The sequence below is a fragment of the Podarcis filfolensis genome (genome assembly GCF_964270895.1).
Source record: "Podarcis filfolensis genome assembly, chromosome: 13".
In the NCBI taxonomy this organism is placed as follows: Eukaryota; Metazoa; Chordata; class Lepidosauria; order Squamata; family Lacertidae; genus Podarcis; species Podarcis filfolensis.
Window position 1 is genome coordinate 30,825,430 of NC_139615.1, and position 16,953 is coordinate 30,842,382.

The following is a 16,953-nucleotide window of genomic DNA, read 5'->3' on the forward strand; positions in this document are numbered from 1 at the left end:
TTTTTGCAAAACATATAGCAAGGGCAACATTAATAGCCGCATTCAAAATAGCAACATGCTTTTTTTTAATCACATAGCTCACTTTATCCTGAAGGTTGGTGAATTCCGTTTATTGTTAATTTTTTTTTACAACAACAAAGCACTGTTGAATTCAGATCCAATCTGGGGATGTTAAGTCCCCATATCAAATCTGCATTGCTGGGCTGGGTCCCCATATCAAATCTGCATTGCTGGGCTGGGTGGGTGGGGGGCAGATCCCATTACAAAGGGAAACAACAACATGGGTAACAATAGCAGAGAAAAGGGGTCAGATACTGAAGTGAATAAAAGATATAGAGGAAGGAGTGGTTGGATAATCATGATGTACAAAGGTAGGCAGCGTGGAATAGATATGAGAGACAAGGAGAGACAGCAAAGACAAAACCGATGAAGTATGATGAAGGGACAAAATCTGGGGATTTCTGCACCTAAAGACAATTTTACATAGGGAAACCACCCCCCCCCAAAGGTGACACTTTTCCTCTGAGTCCATTTTACCAAATCAGGAGTAAAAAAAGGGAAGGGTACAGTCCAGAAGAAGTTCTCCTGCGCAAACACCACCGCCCCCAATTTTAATAAATGGAGCTTGTGCAGGAGAACTTCCCACTGGATTGTGCCTTCACAGAGGTAGAAATCAATGACTTAAGATCAACTTCCGAAACAAAAACTTTTTTTTTTTTTGGCAATACATGCAAAGAAATCATTTCCCTCAGAGGATGTTTTAAAGAAAGGTGGAATTAAATGAAAGAACGTACATTAGTGGAAAGGGAAAGCATGCATATAAATTTAGCAGCAGCAACAACAACAAAAGGATGCTGCCTTCCCACCGGAAATCGTCAGGCTAACTTGAAGAGAAACAGTGCAGGTAAACAATGGGCTGAAAGGTGTTTAGCTGTGTACTGGATTGTGGCCCCTGGCTCCTTTCCAGAGAAGTCAAGGAGAAGCAGAGGGTTACATCATACCCACCGCAGAACACAAGAGCAACTGCAACACCCATTTCCTCATAGAGGCAAGTGAGGAATTACCCATGTGCTACAAAAGGGTTGGGATGTGCAGCTCCTTGTTCTTTGCTCAACAGCCTTCTTCACACTTGGTACGGAAAACACACACTTGGAAACCTATTCTGGCACACCAATTACGTTGGCCGCCCTGTCATCTACGGACGAAGGGTGGCATACAAATTTAATAAAATTAATGGTACCTATACATCTACACATCCTGCCCTGCATTGGACAAAACTGTTGCTTAAGTATCCTGACGGTTATGATACCCTGAGCATAAAAAATATATATATTTACTTGAAAGCAAATTCCATGGAAATCAGTAAAAGTCCACCTCCAAGAATTGACAAAGGAAGAGATTCAACTTCAAAAGACCAGATTGCAAACTAGCTTTCTTCAGGCACAATTTTATACAGAAGCGAATATAGCTGGTTATTTTATATAAAAACAGGATCAATAATCATTTCTGACCCCACAGAATGGAAGGAACTACGATTCTTTGATCTCGGTTAATTCCGACAACCTGTAGGCTTAACAGAGGCAAATGCGAATCATATGCAAAAACTGTATATCAATGGCACTTGACACCTTACAGACTGAACAGGATTTATAAGACATATACACATCAAAGTGGAGAGCATTCATAGACAATGCTGAACTTTCTACATGTCTGGTGGGAAACTCCCTATGTTTTTTCCTTTTTCTTTTTTAATGGGCCGGAAAGAGATTTTATGGAATATTTAGAAGAGAAATAGAATCAAACCTGCCCTTTCAATTCCAATGCAATTGTGGCTTGGATATTTTAATAGTTAAGACCAAGGCTTTGTTTGTGAATCTTTTGTACAGCAACTTGTTTACTGGCAAAATACAGGAAATCACCTAAGATGCTTAATGGTTGCAAATGCAATGGGTTGTTGAATCAATTGAGAAGTCCAGAACATACCACAGAGAGCTGAATTTGAAAACATTTGGTCAGTCTTTATGTAGCAGTGTAGGCATGAAAAGTGTGGAGGTATCTTTTGTACCTAACCACCAATTTTAATTTTAATTTTTTTTGGGGGGGTCGGGGTGGCGGAAATGGCAGTTGTGAAAAGATACAATTCCATGTAAGAACAAAAACCTTTCTTACTTCAAAGAAAATAAGCTGGTTTTTCACTCTGGTTATTTTGTTTGTCAAATCTCTTTACATACTGTTTTGAGCTAGAAAATGCAACCCACAGATTTTTACATAAAACCCACAGAATCAGCGCCCTTAGTTCTTGCACAGCTCCCATTCACTTCAAATGACATTGGAACTGGACAACTTCCTGCTGTATTGCGACACATATATTGTTATAAGTAAGTAACAAAACGGTTGCCTCCCCAATACTCTCCTATTTCTTAAAAAAAAAAAGGTGAGGACTGAAGAAGAGCTCATTAAAAAACACAATTCATTCAGAAGGTTGGCGAAAGGAAGAAAACATATCTGGGAAAGGTACAAAGAGACAAAAGATTCATGGGGGGGAAACAGTAATGAAAGATGCTTAAATAATAATAATTATGTTATAGAGGGTGTAATTATTGCAGAGCAAAAAAATTGATCTGGTTTTTTAAAGAGCAAGCCATTCTTGTGCAAACTGATGGGTGCCTGTCATTCTTAAGCTTAGCGGGGGGGTTTTTAAATAAAATTCTAAAGGCTATCACCCTCTCCCCACTCCAAAAAGCATTCCCAAAGACAGAAAGCTATCAAAGAACATTGTATTTGCCTCCCAATACAGCAGCTTTTTAAAAAAGCCTATGACAATATATAATCCTAGCTAGAGATTTGGTAAGTGGGGGAGGGGGGCCTTCAAATGTAATACAGTTGGCAAGTATTAAAACATTAAAAACATTTGAAGGAAATGTCTGATACTGCAGATTTTATTTTTTATTTTAATGTAAAAGCAGTACTTTGAAAAGATTGCAGAGATTGTGTAGAGAGCAACGGCAGGGAAATGGCTGTATGGGCTACATACGTAGGCACATACATAAAAATCTTTTCACAACCTCCGCCTCTCAATTCACACGTATATACGAAGCTCCTCTTACTTCTTTGGACAGTGTCAGATCGACTCTTAAATGAAAGGGGTTTTTTTATATGAGGGTTTTACGTGGGGGTGGGGGTGTGTGTTCGATGTTGGGGGTTTTATGACATCACCAGGTTAAAGTACCCAATCAGCTCGCGCTCTGGAGAAAATTATTTCGTGGGGTGTTTCCTATAATATACTGTACTTCCAAGTCTGTCTTGAAGAAAGAAGCCAAAGGGGGGTGGGGGAAAGGTGGACATGACAAGGATTTTGGTGTGCAACCTGGGTGCTTTTAAAAACCTCTTTTACGGGTTGTGATTTTTTTTAATGTGTGTGCTACTGTCTCTCTTTTTCTTTGGCTGCGGACTTCGTTGGTTTTAAAGATCTATCTGCAAATTCAAAGGAGAGCTTTTTTTAAAAAAAAAAAAAGAGGCATGCTGAGAGGGGGGAGATTCCTTGTTTCTTCCCTCCCTCCCCTCCCCACCAAACACACACCGCTGGACTAAGATAGGAAAGGTACCAGGAGGAGGAGGGAAAGGACCATGGCAAGACCACAATCTTCTCCTTTGCAACCCTCTCTGGATTTCTAGAGTGGAGCAAGAAAGAAAGGCAGCGAGAAAAGGCGGCTCTGGAGCCTCAAGGGATGCCTTCGAAAGGAAAATTCATCACTCAACGGCGGCGGGTTGATTTTGGGGGGTAGGAGGGAGCATGAGGAGGGGTTGGGAGAGGAACCCCTCTTTCTAGCTCCCCCCTCGCTGGTGGCTGCGAAGCCCCCCCTTTTTACGAATAAGCAGATAAACAAACATGTTCCTGACCTGCGGGATGGCTCCTGCCGCCGCCACCGTGGATTACAATGGAGATTTCCAAGCTGGCTACCAGGAAATCGACGGCATCACTTTGGGCTACTTGCAGATCAACGGCACGCGGATGTTCGCCCTGACGCAGGTCTTCAGCGACCTGTTTAAGGACATCCCGAGGGCCACCGTGAGCAAGAAGATGGAAAGCCTCAAGATCCAGAGCCGCCGCTGCGACCTGAAGGAGCTGCGCACCCTCAAAGCCATCCAGTCCGTGCCAACGCGCGCCGTCAAGTGCTCGCTCATCTCCAAGGCGGACCTGGAGGCCCTCTGCACCTCTTGCAAGGCCCTGGCCCCCAGGAAGAGGAAGAGGAAGAGGAAAAGCAAGAGGAGGGAAGCCGGGGACCTGTTCAACCGGCCCCGGTTACTTCCCGCGTACAGCGCAGCCGACGGCACCTTTCGCGCCAACGTGGGTGCCGGCTGCGCCAAACGGGACGCGCTCTTAGGGGCCCCGTTTGCCAGAGGCTACGAGAAAGCCGCGCCGCTGCCGAAGAGCTACAGCCGCAGCGGCCGAGAGCAGCTCCTGGCCGGCGTGCTGAGCGCTTACCCCGGCGACTTGCAGCTCCTCCACTCGGCCGTCAGGGCGCACGGCACCGGCCAAGCGCCCGGCGAGGCGGAGGCCGGGCGCACCAAGCGCTCGGCTTGCGGGTGCCTCGGCAAGGAGAAGGGTCGCTCGGCATCCTTCGCGGGCCCCAAGAGGCAAGGCACGTCGGCCGGCTACTCCAGCGACTCGGATTCCAGCGGCGCGTCAAGCCCGGCCAGCTCCAGCGACTCCTCGGAAGAGGACGACGAAGAAGACGACGACGACGAAGAGTCATCTTGCAGCAGCGAAGAAGGCAGCTCCTCCGGGTCGGAAAGCAGCTCCCTGTGTAGCGGGGACTCGGTGCAGAGTACCCGCTACAGGCAGGCGGCGCTTCCTCGGATCCCACCCCAAGCGGCCTCTCCTCAAGCCCTCTCCGGCGTAGCCAAAGCCTTGCGCCCTGACCCGAACTTACTCTTCTGGGCCAGGACGCTGCGCGCCTCCACTTTGGAAAGTTTCAAGCCGGCTCCTACCACCGCGCCAAAGGTGCCCCCGCGTGAGGACCCGGAACCCCGAATAAAGCAGGAGGCGAGGAGCTCTCCCGTCTTCCCTGCCCGTCCCAGCAGCCCCAGCGAGGGCCCGCAGCCAAAGCGAGGCTTTCGGGAAGCTTCGGAGTTGCGCGCCCCGGAGCGCGAAGACTTCTCCAAGGACGCCGACTTCCTTTGCTCCAGTGAGGACCTCCACGTTGGCGAGCCGGACAAGGCTGAGGAATCAGCTCTGCACCAGGACTCCAAGGAAGGGTCGGGGAGGGAAGTTCAATTCGACAGGCTTATCAGGCAGTCCAAGCTGTGGTGCTACGCCAAAGGCTTCAATGTGGACGGGAAAGGTTTGCGCAGGGCCGAGCAGGCCAAAGGGAGTTCCTCCGCCTCCAGAGCCGGCCTCCTCAGCCTGGCCAAAAGCGGCAGCGACTTAGAAAGGAACGCTAAACGCAGGCGTGCCGAGCAGGAAAGGCAGGCCAAAGGGAGGCCCCCAAAGATTTCGAGGAAGACGACCAAAAAGGGGGCCACGCCGCCTTGCAAACGCTTGCTCCACACCAGCCCGGCTCCCGCCAGGAATCCGTTTTCTTTGATGGGTACCTTTCCCTGTACGCCCGCTTTGGTCGTCGGCTCTGATGGGGATCTGTGTCCTGCGTCCTCTCTGTGCGTAAAAGACTCGTGCGCCCTCTCCAAAACGCACCCGCTTTGGACCTGGCAGCTGGGGGGCAATGCCATCCCCGTGCCCCCCAGCCTGAAATTCCGGGGATACCGTTTAGAGGACTTCTAGATGGAGGATATAAGCTGGTTTACGTGCAACAGGTTGACTTTTTTTTTTTTTTGGATGGGGGACGAAGCGAATTGAATATGTAGCCAAAAAAAGAGAGATGGAGAATCTGATATTGCAATCTGAAAAAAAATCTTTACTCGGCTGTAACATTTTTTGTTTCAGTGGCCTTTAATTCCAAATAAGTGTGTTGGTGACAGCAGCTTGTGATCTTTAAACACAGTTTCTTAGAAGTAGGTTCTACTGAAATCAGTGGAACTTATTTTCAAGTAAATGTGTTAAATAGGGTAGGAAGAGATCCGACTTTCCAATCATGATTACTTTTTTTTTTTTAACCCTCAAGGATGCCTTGACAAATGGAATTTCTGGCATTCCTTTACTTTAAAAAGAACAAAAGCTTTGTTTTAAAGAGCTTTCTCATTCCTCACTTTCTTCAAAAGATCCCACAACTTCTGAAATGTTGAAATTTGAACCTTGGTTGGAAGTAGGCCTCAAGTGTGGAGTAACTGATGATTTAAAATGAGGAGAGAAAAAAACCACTCACACAAAAAACACAGCAGTACTGAAAGAGTGTAAAAGAGATTGGAGAACAAAATTTGGTGTTGTGTAATTAAAAAAAAAAGATATTTATGGTAGCAATACTTTGGCTTAATATGCACAACATTTTAATATGGGGAGGGCAGGAAAGGTCTGTTAGGGGGAAAAAGACACAAAGGAAGTTTGGGGCATAGCTGACCTCCCCCTTCCTTTTAATCTGGAGTGGTTTGCTCCATGCAGAGAAATTTAAAAGAGTTGTGGGTGTGTTGTGAGGAATGAGAAAGTTTCAAGGCAGCCTCCCCTCCCCCTCCCCAGTGAAAGACCCTTCTCTTCTCCCCCTCCCTCATTTGCCAAGTTAAAAGTATACTCCCCTCCCCTCCCCCACCTTTCTTCCTTAATTTGGAAGAGAAATGGCATGGCCTTTCAACCACCGCACATTAAACTCATCAAAGCATCACTCCTCCCCCCCCCCCAGCCTCCATCCGTTTCCTGATTAAAACTAAAGCAAGACAAAAGTGACTGTTTTATCCCCAACAGCAGAATTTTGCAAGGGGATTTTTTTTTTAGTAGAATGGAATTTTTCCCCCTTCTTTTTGCCTAAATTTGGGATTGTTTGTGTGTGCGTGTTGAATGGTGCAAAAAGTGATTTTAAGCAAAATTAAGTATATTCTACTGTCTACTGAAAAGGTGCAGAAGTGGGTGAGGCAACTTCATTTGGGAAAAAGAAAAAAAGATAAATAAATCCCTGATCTTGCTTGAACCAAAAGAAAGAAAGGGAGAGAAAAGGGTTACTTGAAACAGTTGTGTTTTTTAAAAAGGAGGTTGTTGTTTGTTGCCTAATAGAACCCTGACTTTTAAGTAGCCTTCGGTAACATTCTGTTTATTTAAAAATTTGCTGGAAAAAGAAATTGGATCCAGGGGCAAATTTGCAATGAAATGCAGATGGACAATTTGATCTCCAAAGTGGAATGCAGAAAAAAGAGATTCCCCCCCCCCCAACCACACTGTCAGAGGAAACTACACCCCCTCCCTCCCCGATACAAACAAATGTTCTTTCCTTTTATTATTCCTCTTTGTCTTCAGAGGTTTCCCTGCCTGCCTGAAATCAAAACCAAACCTCAAGCTATAGATTTCCTCCGTTTCAAAATTGGATCTCAGGGCACAAGCCAGAACTGTTACTCTGGAGTTGCTGTACAATCAGTGGAGGTCACAGAACGGTTTTTTAATCAGTGCAAAGAAAGGGTCGTTCTCTATAAGGTGAATATTTCTGGAATTATTGGGAATTAAACCCAAAGGTCGAAACATGTTTATCTGGAAGTAAGCCCCCGTTATAGACTTGTTTTTACTGCCTAGTGACTGTGCTCCAGGTAATTGTCATATTTTGGACAGTCTTTGTTCCCACCTTCCTTCTATTAAAACAACGTTTTCTCCTCCTCACCACCCCAAGAATCTTACCTGGGGAAAAGAAAACAAAATAAATAATGGATTAAAATTGCAGATTTCAACTTAGGGGAAATTCTGGCTTCTTGAGTTTCACGGATTTTTGGAAGTGGCAGTGAATCAAAGTGAACTTGGAATGGAGAAAATAAGATGCTTTTAAAAGGTTGCAATTCTGGACACAGTTGCAAGGGAATAACCCCATGTTGCAATTTCTGGTACTCACTTCTGATTAAACATGTTTAAAATAGCGAAACCTTTTTTTATTCTTCCCCTGGCCAAAATATTCCGCCTTCTGCAGGCAGCAGTCTTGACACTCTTTTTGAGAGGAATAAGGGTGGAATTCCAGTGGAACTCAGTAAATATGCTTAGTGTAGTTCTGTTGGTTTATTTTTTTCCCTTTGCCAACCTGCATTTTTGTTGGAGAGAAAGGGGAATTTGTATTGTTCAAATCAATTTTGAAAGGAAATGAGGAGTAGCTTTCCCATGCCCCTAAAGGGGAAAAATGGGTTTAAATTAGTTTGTATGAATTCTCTTGGGTAGAATACATTCATTTGGGCTACCTTGATGAAGGAGGATTTCCACCTTAATTGCCCCCAGATTTTTTTTCCCCAACAACAAAAAGAATGAAACCAGATTATTCCTGGGAACACAACATAACTTGGGTGCTTTGTATGTGGAGGACTAAATTAACATGGTTGTGACTGAAAACTCCCCCTTTTCAGTAACCAGCTTTTAATATTTGTTGCCTAGATCGTAAGTTGTTTTTGCTGATATCAGAAGGAAAAAAAGAGGGTTGTGGGCTTTTTATTTTTATTTTATTTTCCTGTCAACTTGTATAGCCTGGTCTTTTTGGCTGTTCTGGTGACTTGGGAAAACTGGAGGAATATGACGGGGGTGGGGTGGGGAGATTTTTCTTCTTGCTGCTGTCTTAATTTTCTTCAAAAACCGCCTTACAACCCTTCTCAGCCCTGTCTTATTGTGTTCAAAATTTGAGCCCAACTTTGCATAAAAGAAGGGAGGGGTCCTGGTGTTTGCCAGGCAGACAGCCCTGTTCATTTAACTGCACACCTTATTTTCGGAGGAATGTGGAATTCAGTGGAGGCCAAATATTGACATGTCCTCTCCCTGCTCCTCCCCCCCCTTTCAATTTCTACCTTTAACTTCATTGGGAGTTTTGTAATAGTGAGCCGGACAAGAGAGAAACAGAAAGAAAGAGTGATAGGAAGGAAGGAAGGAAGGAAGGAAAGAAAGAAATTCAGTATGAAACATGACATAGAAGCGATTTCTTAAAATGGGGGTGGGGGGGAGCAGCTTCGAAAGACACAACAATCAGTGAAAGCAGTTTGTGGAATGAGGTTTCCAGAGCATATTGACCAGTATGCAGAAGGCTGCGGAATTTGGGGGTGTTACATTCAGAGAGGGAAAATGCATGTCTTACACCACAGGAGAGCCCTATGCACACATACATAAATTGTGTAATTTATCTGCAGGCACTACAGTGTGCATGCATACACAGCCTTCTCCTCAGGATCAGGGCTTAAACACTGCTCCCCTCTCCCTTTCCTTTATATAAATATAAGAAATACTCTTAACTGTTAACAAGCACGAGAAAGCAGCAAATAGAAGATTTGCTCTCTCTTCTTTTGGTCTGGCACAAACAGGAGATTGCAGTTAGCAGGGACATTTTACATATCTCGTTATATAAGGAAAGAATAACCTCTTCTCTGGTTCATCTGCCCCACTTGCTACTCAGGAATCACAGGCACCATCCACCAGGAGTTCCTCTTTCACAAACCCCTTTGAATGGGAGGTGCATGAGAGCCCATCTTGTGCATCACCCGATCATCTCTAGAGGGGTCATGCAGGAGAACTTCCAGGCGGATTCTGCCCCATCTCATTTGTGTGTTTGTGTGTATAATTTGCATGTAATTTCAGTTTCATTGTTCTTTAAAATGTACATGCAGCTATGCATAGATATGTGTTCCTTTTTCAAGGCTTGGTGTGGTGGTATTCAACTCGCCAGCCCCACCTTTTTTTTTACATGTTGGAAAGAGCACGTACTTATCACATGAATGCCTATGTTGTCAGCTTGTGCGTACGAAACACACGTGGTTTATGTACGTGTATGCTAACGTGCAGGAGGAAATTACGAGTACACAATGTGCGCATATACCTATCCTGAATTGTATTGTTCAAGAAAGTATTAGCAGCTGCCAGGTTTGGAAGCACCTCAGAGACTAAGGCTGCAGTGCTAAGCATCTTTGCTTGTGAAACAAGTCCCACTGAATTTACTTCTCTGGAAGCACGTTGCAGGGGTGCAGTCCTGCTTCTTTGGTGGCAAAAATCCCATGGATTGTAGGATGATGGTGATAAATTATATATTAACTTCATTATCCCACTGTTCCTCCTTAGGGTAGCAAACAACATCCTTTTCCCCACCCTGAAAAAAGGTTCTATAAAAAAACAGTTTAAAACATCTAAAAACAGTTGCCATTAATTTTTTTTTTTAAACAGCTTCAACTGAAAAGGTTATTTCATCCAGTGATCCGAGGGTTACCAGGAGTAGTATTCTGTAGAGCAAGGTTGCAATCTCCTTTCTCTAAATACAGAACCTCACATTTCCTCTGATGATCAGATGGAACATGTGTATACATGTACTGGTATATAGACCCATTCATTTCTGTGCAGGAAGCATTTGTGCAAAGTAAATTGTGCTCTGGTCTGTTTCCTCCATTGAAATTGATGAGAACACACCTTTGTCTCTTTGAGTGTGTTTCACAGATGGGAAGTTGCTGGATTTTTGTAAGCTGCAATGTACCAGTTTCAGGTGCATTCACAGACAATTTTTTTCATACATGACACTAAATGTGCACGTCATTCCTGCAGCTGTGATGCAAATATACATTCCATATTTGCTAGCCTGTACGTACATTTAAAAAGTGACTTTTTAAAAAAATGAAGCATGGAGAACATTCACACATATGTCCAAAGAGTGTAAGAAAGATCCAAGTGTGCTTTTAAAGTTGCATGTATTGTTCTTTTATTTTCTTTTTAATTATTATTTTAAAGTTATCTTCTGCTAAGCAACAGCCCTGGCTATTTTGAGTGCATGTAAACATGGGAACTTCTTAGTTTTCACCTGAGCGATGGCCCTTTCAAAAGTGGCCGTTACAGTCAGATTATTTGGCAAATGTGTATTGTCCTATCCCTGTGAAAATATGAGGTTTTTAAAGATGTAACCTAATTGATCTGCCAATTGCCCCCTTTGCCAGGGAGACACACACGTCCCCAAATGTTTGGCATGGTTTTGAGGTGTCGGACGTTATGAAATCCAGACAGTAGTGGCACCCACTCCAGTAGTAGTAATAACCATCATAATAAGAGCTTAAATAACTTGGCAATTTGCTCACCTTTGCTAGCAGTGCCATCTTTCACCAGAACCGGCCAGCTCAGTCTGCCTACTACTGGCAGGGATGACCTCTGAGCTTTTTCCTAGAAATGCAAAAATATTTACAGTTTGTGTAGTGGTAGCTGATGACATTTTGGACACTGTCCGCAATGGTCCTTGGAGCCTCTCTTTCTTCCCCCTGCCCCTGTTGGCATATGTCAATGTTATCAGTGCAAGATAGGCTGTGAAAGTGGGGCATTTTAAAATCAGTTGCACATTCTAGCCCAGGAGTTCCCAGACTTTGGTCCACAGGCTCCATTCATTTGGTCTGATATTTAAAAAATTGTATTTGTCTTTCTTTCGTTTCTTCTATTGCATTTTATTGCATTATAGTTTTAATAGTACGGAATAAAAGAAGCAATAGAAGTACAATTAAAAACCATACAGCATCTGGCACAGTGAATTCCCAGTTGCTACAACAGGCAGAAAAACCACAAAGTGGTCTGCCAAAAGCCTCAGCAATTTTCAGGTGGCCCATGGAGGCGAAAAGGTTTGGGATCCACTGTTGTAACCAACGGTAGGTTTCACAATTGCATTGCCGAACTAAAAATGCATGAAATGCTTCGTGCTGTGTACAAACACTTTATTCTTGTGCAAGAAATTTAAAACAAAAAACGATTTAAGCCTTACTTGTAGAAGCCGATATCATCTCTGCAGCACTGTTGCACTTTCATCACAGGGTTCTATTTATGCGTTATGTGTGTGTGTTTTTGCTAAGGCAGATACTTGTAGAAAACAACAGTAGTTGTAAGAAATTCCGCCTGCTTATTTTGCTTAAACTGAGTCTAGATTAAAGTTAGCCAATTGAGGCAGCAGTCCTGAAGCTTTTGTCCTCAGCGCATTTATGTAACTGGGAGTAAATCCTACTGAGATTTACTTCTTTGACTTTAAATCACGCCCTTGTAAGTTGGTTCCACTGAAATGGATGAGATCACACAGTGCAATCCTGTGCATGTCTCTGCTCAGACGGAAGCCCCATTGAGTGCAGCTGGGCTTACTTCCAAGAAAGTGGTGTCTGCAGCCTATTAACAGATGGGGAGAAAGCATATGGATGAGTGTGTAAAATAGACATACATTCTGGAATTGCATTCCATGAAATGCCTAAATATTCTCTCTCGTATCCCTTAAACAAGTTCTCAACAACATGGAATTATTCTGTGTGTAGAATATAACAATCCCTCTTCTCCCCATCTGTAAATGCCCTTTTTACATCCTTCTAAAATTCCTTGGCAACTTGCTGTATCTTTCCGAAAGATTTTTGGTAGTGTTTTGCAATGCTATAAACAGACACAAATAACTTAAGATCTTAAAATATTTGATAGAAGCTAAAGATGGGCAAATTGAACACATCAAAAATTTCCAGTGGGGGAAATATAGAGAAGCAGTCATTGGTGTGTTTTTTTTCCCTGGGGCTTTAAAGCTAATATCCTCTTATGTGAGTTCCATAAGAATTTTCCCCCTAGATTGTGTCCTTAAAGCACCATGAACATATAGGAAGAAAAGCAAACAGTGGGTGTATGTTTGCCTGCTAGCAAGTTTCAATGTATTCAATGGGGCTTAGTCCAGGTTACTGTAGTATTGCAATATTGCATCCAATGGTATTCATAGTCAGAGTAGAACCACTGAAATGAATGAGTACCAGTAACTTTGCTCCTTTAATTATAGTGTTGCAATATTGTATCCAATGTTAGTCATAGAGGAGACCCATTGAAATGAATGGGTATGACTAACTTAGGTCCTTGAATGGGTCTAGTCTGAGTAAAATTTTAGTTGATGCAACACTTTGGCTATGGGTGGTGTTTTTTCCCATGCACAGGGGAGTAAACCCACTTGAACTCAGAAAGAAATTGAGTAAACATGCCTGAGAATTGTGTTAGTTTTTTCTACAGCTCCCAAAGTAAACTCATATTTTAGCAACATAATATAATAATTGTTCACAACAGAGTGGTGGCAGCTTTCAAATTAGTTCAAAAAGGGAGATCGGAAGATCCACTTTTTACAAGGGAGAGAGCAAGCAGGCCTCCTTAGATTATTTGGGGGAAGAAATGGACAAAAATAAGTAAGATACTTTTTTAAAAAAATCAGCAACAACCTTTTGTACAGTGCAACTGCTTTTTGAAAAGGCTGAAAAAAAATTAAAAACCTCTCACAAACAGAACTATAGTGTGTTTCCCTACCTGCCAGACTCAGGTGCTCTCAGTTCAGATAGTTATATAGACTGTGTTATGTTATTACTATTTTTAGTGGAGTTGTATGGAGGGGGAATACAAAGTAGAGGTGAGTTTCTCAGGTTCCCTTCCCCAGTTTTATCCCCCCCTTTTTTTCCTTACCTTGCATAATTAGCTTTGAAATGTAAAGCAGAATGAGCCTCTGTTTTCAGGTAAATCAGTTGAACTGTGCAAGAGAGAAAGATATACTTGGGCAGACTTGAGGGAAGGCTGAAGGGGGCGGGGAGAGAGATGGTTGAAAGAAAGGGAAGAGGAAACATGCAGTCACCACATTGACCATCACTTTCAGGTTTTAAAGAAGTGCTTCTCTATTTTTCAAGAAGGAAAAATAAGGAAAAACACACAAGTAAGGTGCTAGTAATCTTTGAATGTCTTTATTAATTAAAGTTTCTTAGCGCTGAACCAGAGAAGAGGAATTTCCTTAGGAAAAGACCCCAAACATATTTATTACTTTCTTCCTCCAAAGAATTGGAAATGGGAGATGGAGAGAGAGTGAAAAATGAGCTTTTCCCAGTGAATAATGTATATGATTTGCAGTGCAATCCAAAGTGGAAATCAGGTAAACATGTACAGTATAGGATTGTAGCCTTGGTTACATGTAGCTACAATTACATCCTCAGATGAATTTCCTTAAAATTCTGCATTTCCTATCACCATTTTTAGTCTTTTTTTTAAAGCATCCTTTCCATTTTTGGAACACACCTTGGAAAATGAAACACACGGAGGGAAGGGGAGAGAGAGTTCAGTTTTCCATCTCCTTCCAACACCCTTCCCAAAATATACTTGACTTGAGAAGAGGGCAGGAGAGAAAGGGGGAGGCAGCGATATGTACCTTTATTTATTTTAAGTTGTTGTATGTACTGTATATAAGGGAAAAAACTGTAATCCCCAGTGTGCAATATGGATCCTTGACTGAGGAATAAAAAGACATTTTAAATAAAACAAGTGTGTGTGTATTTTGCTGTTGTTTTTAACAGAAGCTTTCCCCCCTTCACAAATTACGTAGCTTGAGAAGTCATCCTGTTTATGGGTGTTTGGCTGTCTTGTTCTGCTTTCTGCAGAAGATAATGAAGTAGCAAAAGCTATATATGTTTTATTGGCTGGGAATAGTTTGATGGGTTTAAGCTAATGCGAGCTTTCCGATTTTGTGTGTATTCCACGACTGTAGGCTTCTAGCTCTTCAGTAGGCAGGCGAAAATTCTTTGAAAGCTTGCACACTCCTTCCCCACAAGGTATCATTCCCCCTCCATTCTAGCTCCTTTTCTTCACAATCTTAGTAGTAGCTGAACAGTTCCAGTGCTACAAAGATTCATGTTTTTAAACCAACTTTTGGCGCCCTTTTCCTTCTGCGCAGACCTCAAGAGCTGTGAGTAGCAAAATTCCACACAGTAAAATGTGCATATCTTACTTTCCTGCAATGAAGTAACCCAAATTCTGAGCCAAAGAAAGCTGAATTCTTCCAACCTGTGACAACTAAGAGGGCTCAGGGTTATTCCTGCAAGGAAATATAACACCAGCAATCAAAGCCAATGGCTACCTGAGATTGGTACAGGTGGTAAAAGGACTCTGCTTTAACACCATGTCATTGTGAAGAACCAAACATTGTCTCTTTCACCAACACTACAGCTCTGCCATTGGAGTCTTGTCACAAGTGAGGTAAAATTGCAATCTTACACCAAGCCCCACTGGAATTTGCCTCTGAGGGAATCTGGCCACTTATTTATTAAATTCCCCTACCACCCATTCAACAAAACCGCTGGGTAGGTTCACTAAACAATGTAAAAGGGCACCCAGACACATAACATAGTAATGTAGCCAAGATGGCAAAACATTGGCTAAGACCACATTAAAAACCAGCATAAAACAGTGTAGAATCAAAATAATACAGCCAAAAAACTAGCATGGGGGAATGCTATTGGTGCCAATAGCTAAATGTGGCGCTAACAACTAAAGCTGTGTACTTTACATCTTTCAAAGAATTCTGGGCACTGGTCTGTTAAGGGTTGTTGAGAATTATATCCCTGTGAGGAGAAAACTACAGTTCCCAGAATTCTTTGCATCAAAGTGTGTTCTTTGCATGTGTGTATTGTGCACACACAGCCAAAAACCATGTTAAGTGGCCAATCACTCTCTCTGGTCATTCTAATTCACCTACCAGGGTGGGTTGTTAGGGTAAAATATGCACCCTCCCCACCCCACCGAGCTCCTTGGAGAAAGGATGAGACAAAACAAATTATAAACTGCATATTTACTCAGAAGTTAATCGCGCTAAGTTCAGTTCTATTTACTCCCAGGCAAGTGTGCTCAGGATTGGAAACTTAATATGGTAAGTAAATAAAAAAAAGGAGAACCACTTTTGAATCAAATGTGCATTCTAACAAATGTAGGTTTTTGATTTGCTTTGAAGAGCTGGAGAATGCCGTGAAAAGTACCAATTTAAGCATCTTTGGTGGAGATTGATGTTGGATTCCTTCAATTCATGGTCCTTTGACCCTGACTGTCAAAACGATGGGGCAGTTTTTACCCAAGGGTTGAGAGCTACAGATGGAGAGCATACAGCTATAGGTGGGTGTGAGGGACTTAGGCTAAGTCAATTATTGTGGGAGTGATCTAGCCGCGCATTCCCTGATTGATTGTGCCTGCCCTTTTTATGACACAGCGTTGCAGTGGACAAATGAAACATTTAAACGGAAATCAATAGACATTTCCGCCTAATTTTCAACCCAAGTCTCTAGGAGATCTTTTGCACCGTACCCAAGTTTTTCCCGCCAAAACTGGGAAAGCCCAGCCAGATGGGCAGGGTATAAATAATAAATTATTATTATTATTATTATTATTATTATTATTATTATTATTATTATTAAACAACCTCATATGACCACCTTCCAGACATGTTTCACATTCAGATCCACTGGAGGAAGAGGAAGAGGATCAAAGACGAGATCTGGCATTATCATGATCCAGTGGGGGCAAATATCAAACCCAAATCTTAGATCTGAAGAAAATTAAAGTGTTGTGTTGGTGGTTGTTTTGGGTTTTTTGGTTGTTTTTTCCCCTATATCTAATTTTTATTTATTTTATTTTAAACAGCATATATTTCATGTGTCTGCTAATGTGGGGACAGAAACTGGGATATTCAGCATTATCGCTAGGGAAAGGGAACTAAAGCTCTGTGTCAACCCTGAGTCAAGAGTAGGCTCTTTTGAGATTAATGCTGCCTCTGCCCCCCGAAGTGTGTTTAGTAATGCAGTGAACGTCAGGAAGAAACATTTGAAACTGCTGGAGTAGGAAAGGGTTTCGTGGGCAATGCTGGAATCAGTGGACAAGCAGGATCTAGAAAACACTGGCTCCTCCTACAAAGCAAGGGGTGAGATGACCGCCTTTAGCTGGCAGGTAAGTTCTCCTGCACAAGTCCCAAGGGCACAATGGCACACTGTACTTCTGGGAGGCTACTTATCATTGCTGGCTTCATAAGAAAAGCCCTGCTGGATGATGCCAAAGGCCCTTTTAGTCTAGCATCC

At 42.8% G+C, this 16,953-nt stretch overlaps 1 protein-coding gene across 1 annotated transcript; it reads left to right on the plus strand.

Moving 5' to 3' along the window:
* Positions 1–235: 235 nt before the first annotated feature.
* EPOP (elongin BC and polycomb repressive complex 2 associated protein) lies at positions 236–13,260 on the plus strand. Its single transcript, XM_083582970.1, has one exon. It carries the CDS (start codon positions 3,890–3,892, stop codon positions 5,780–5,782), a length of 1,893 nt encoding a protein of 630 aa, XP_083439096.1. The 5' UTR covers positions 236–3,889; the 3' UTR covers positions 5,783–13,260.
* Positions 13,261–16,953: the final 3,693 nt, after the last annotated feature.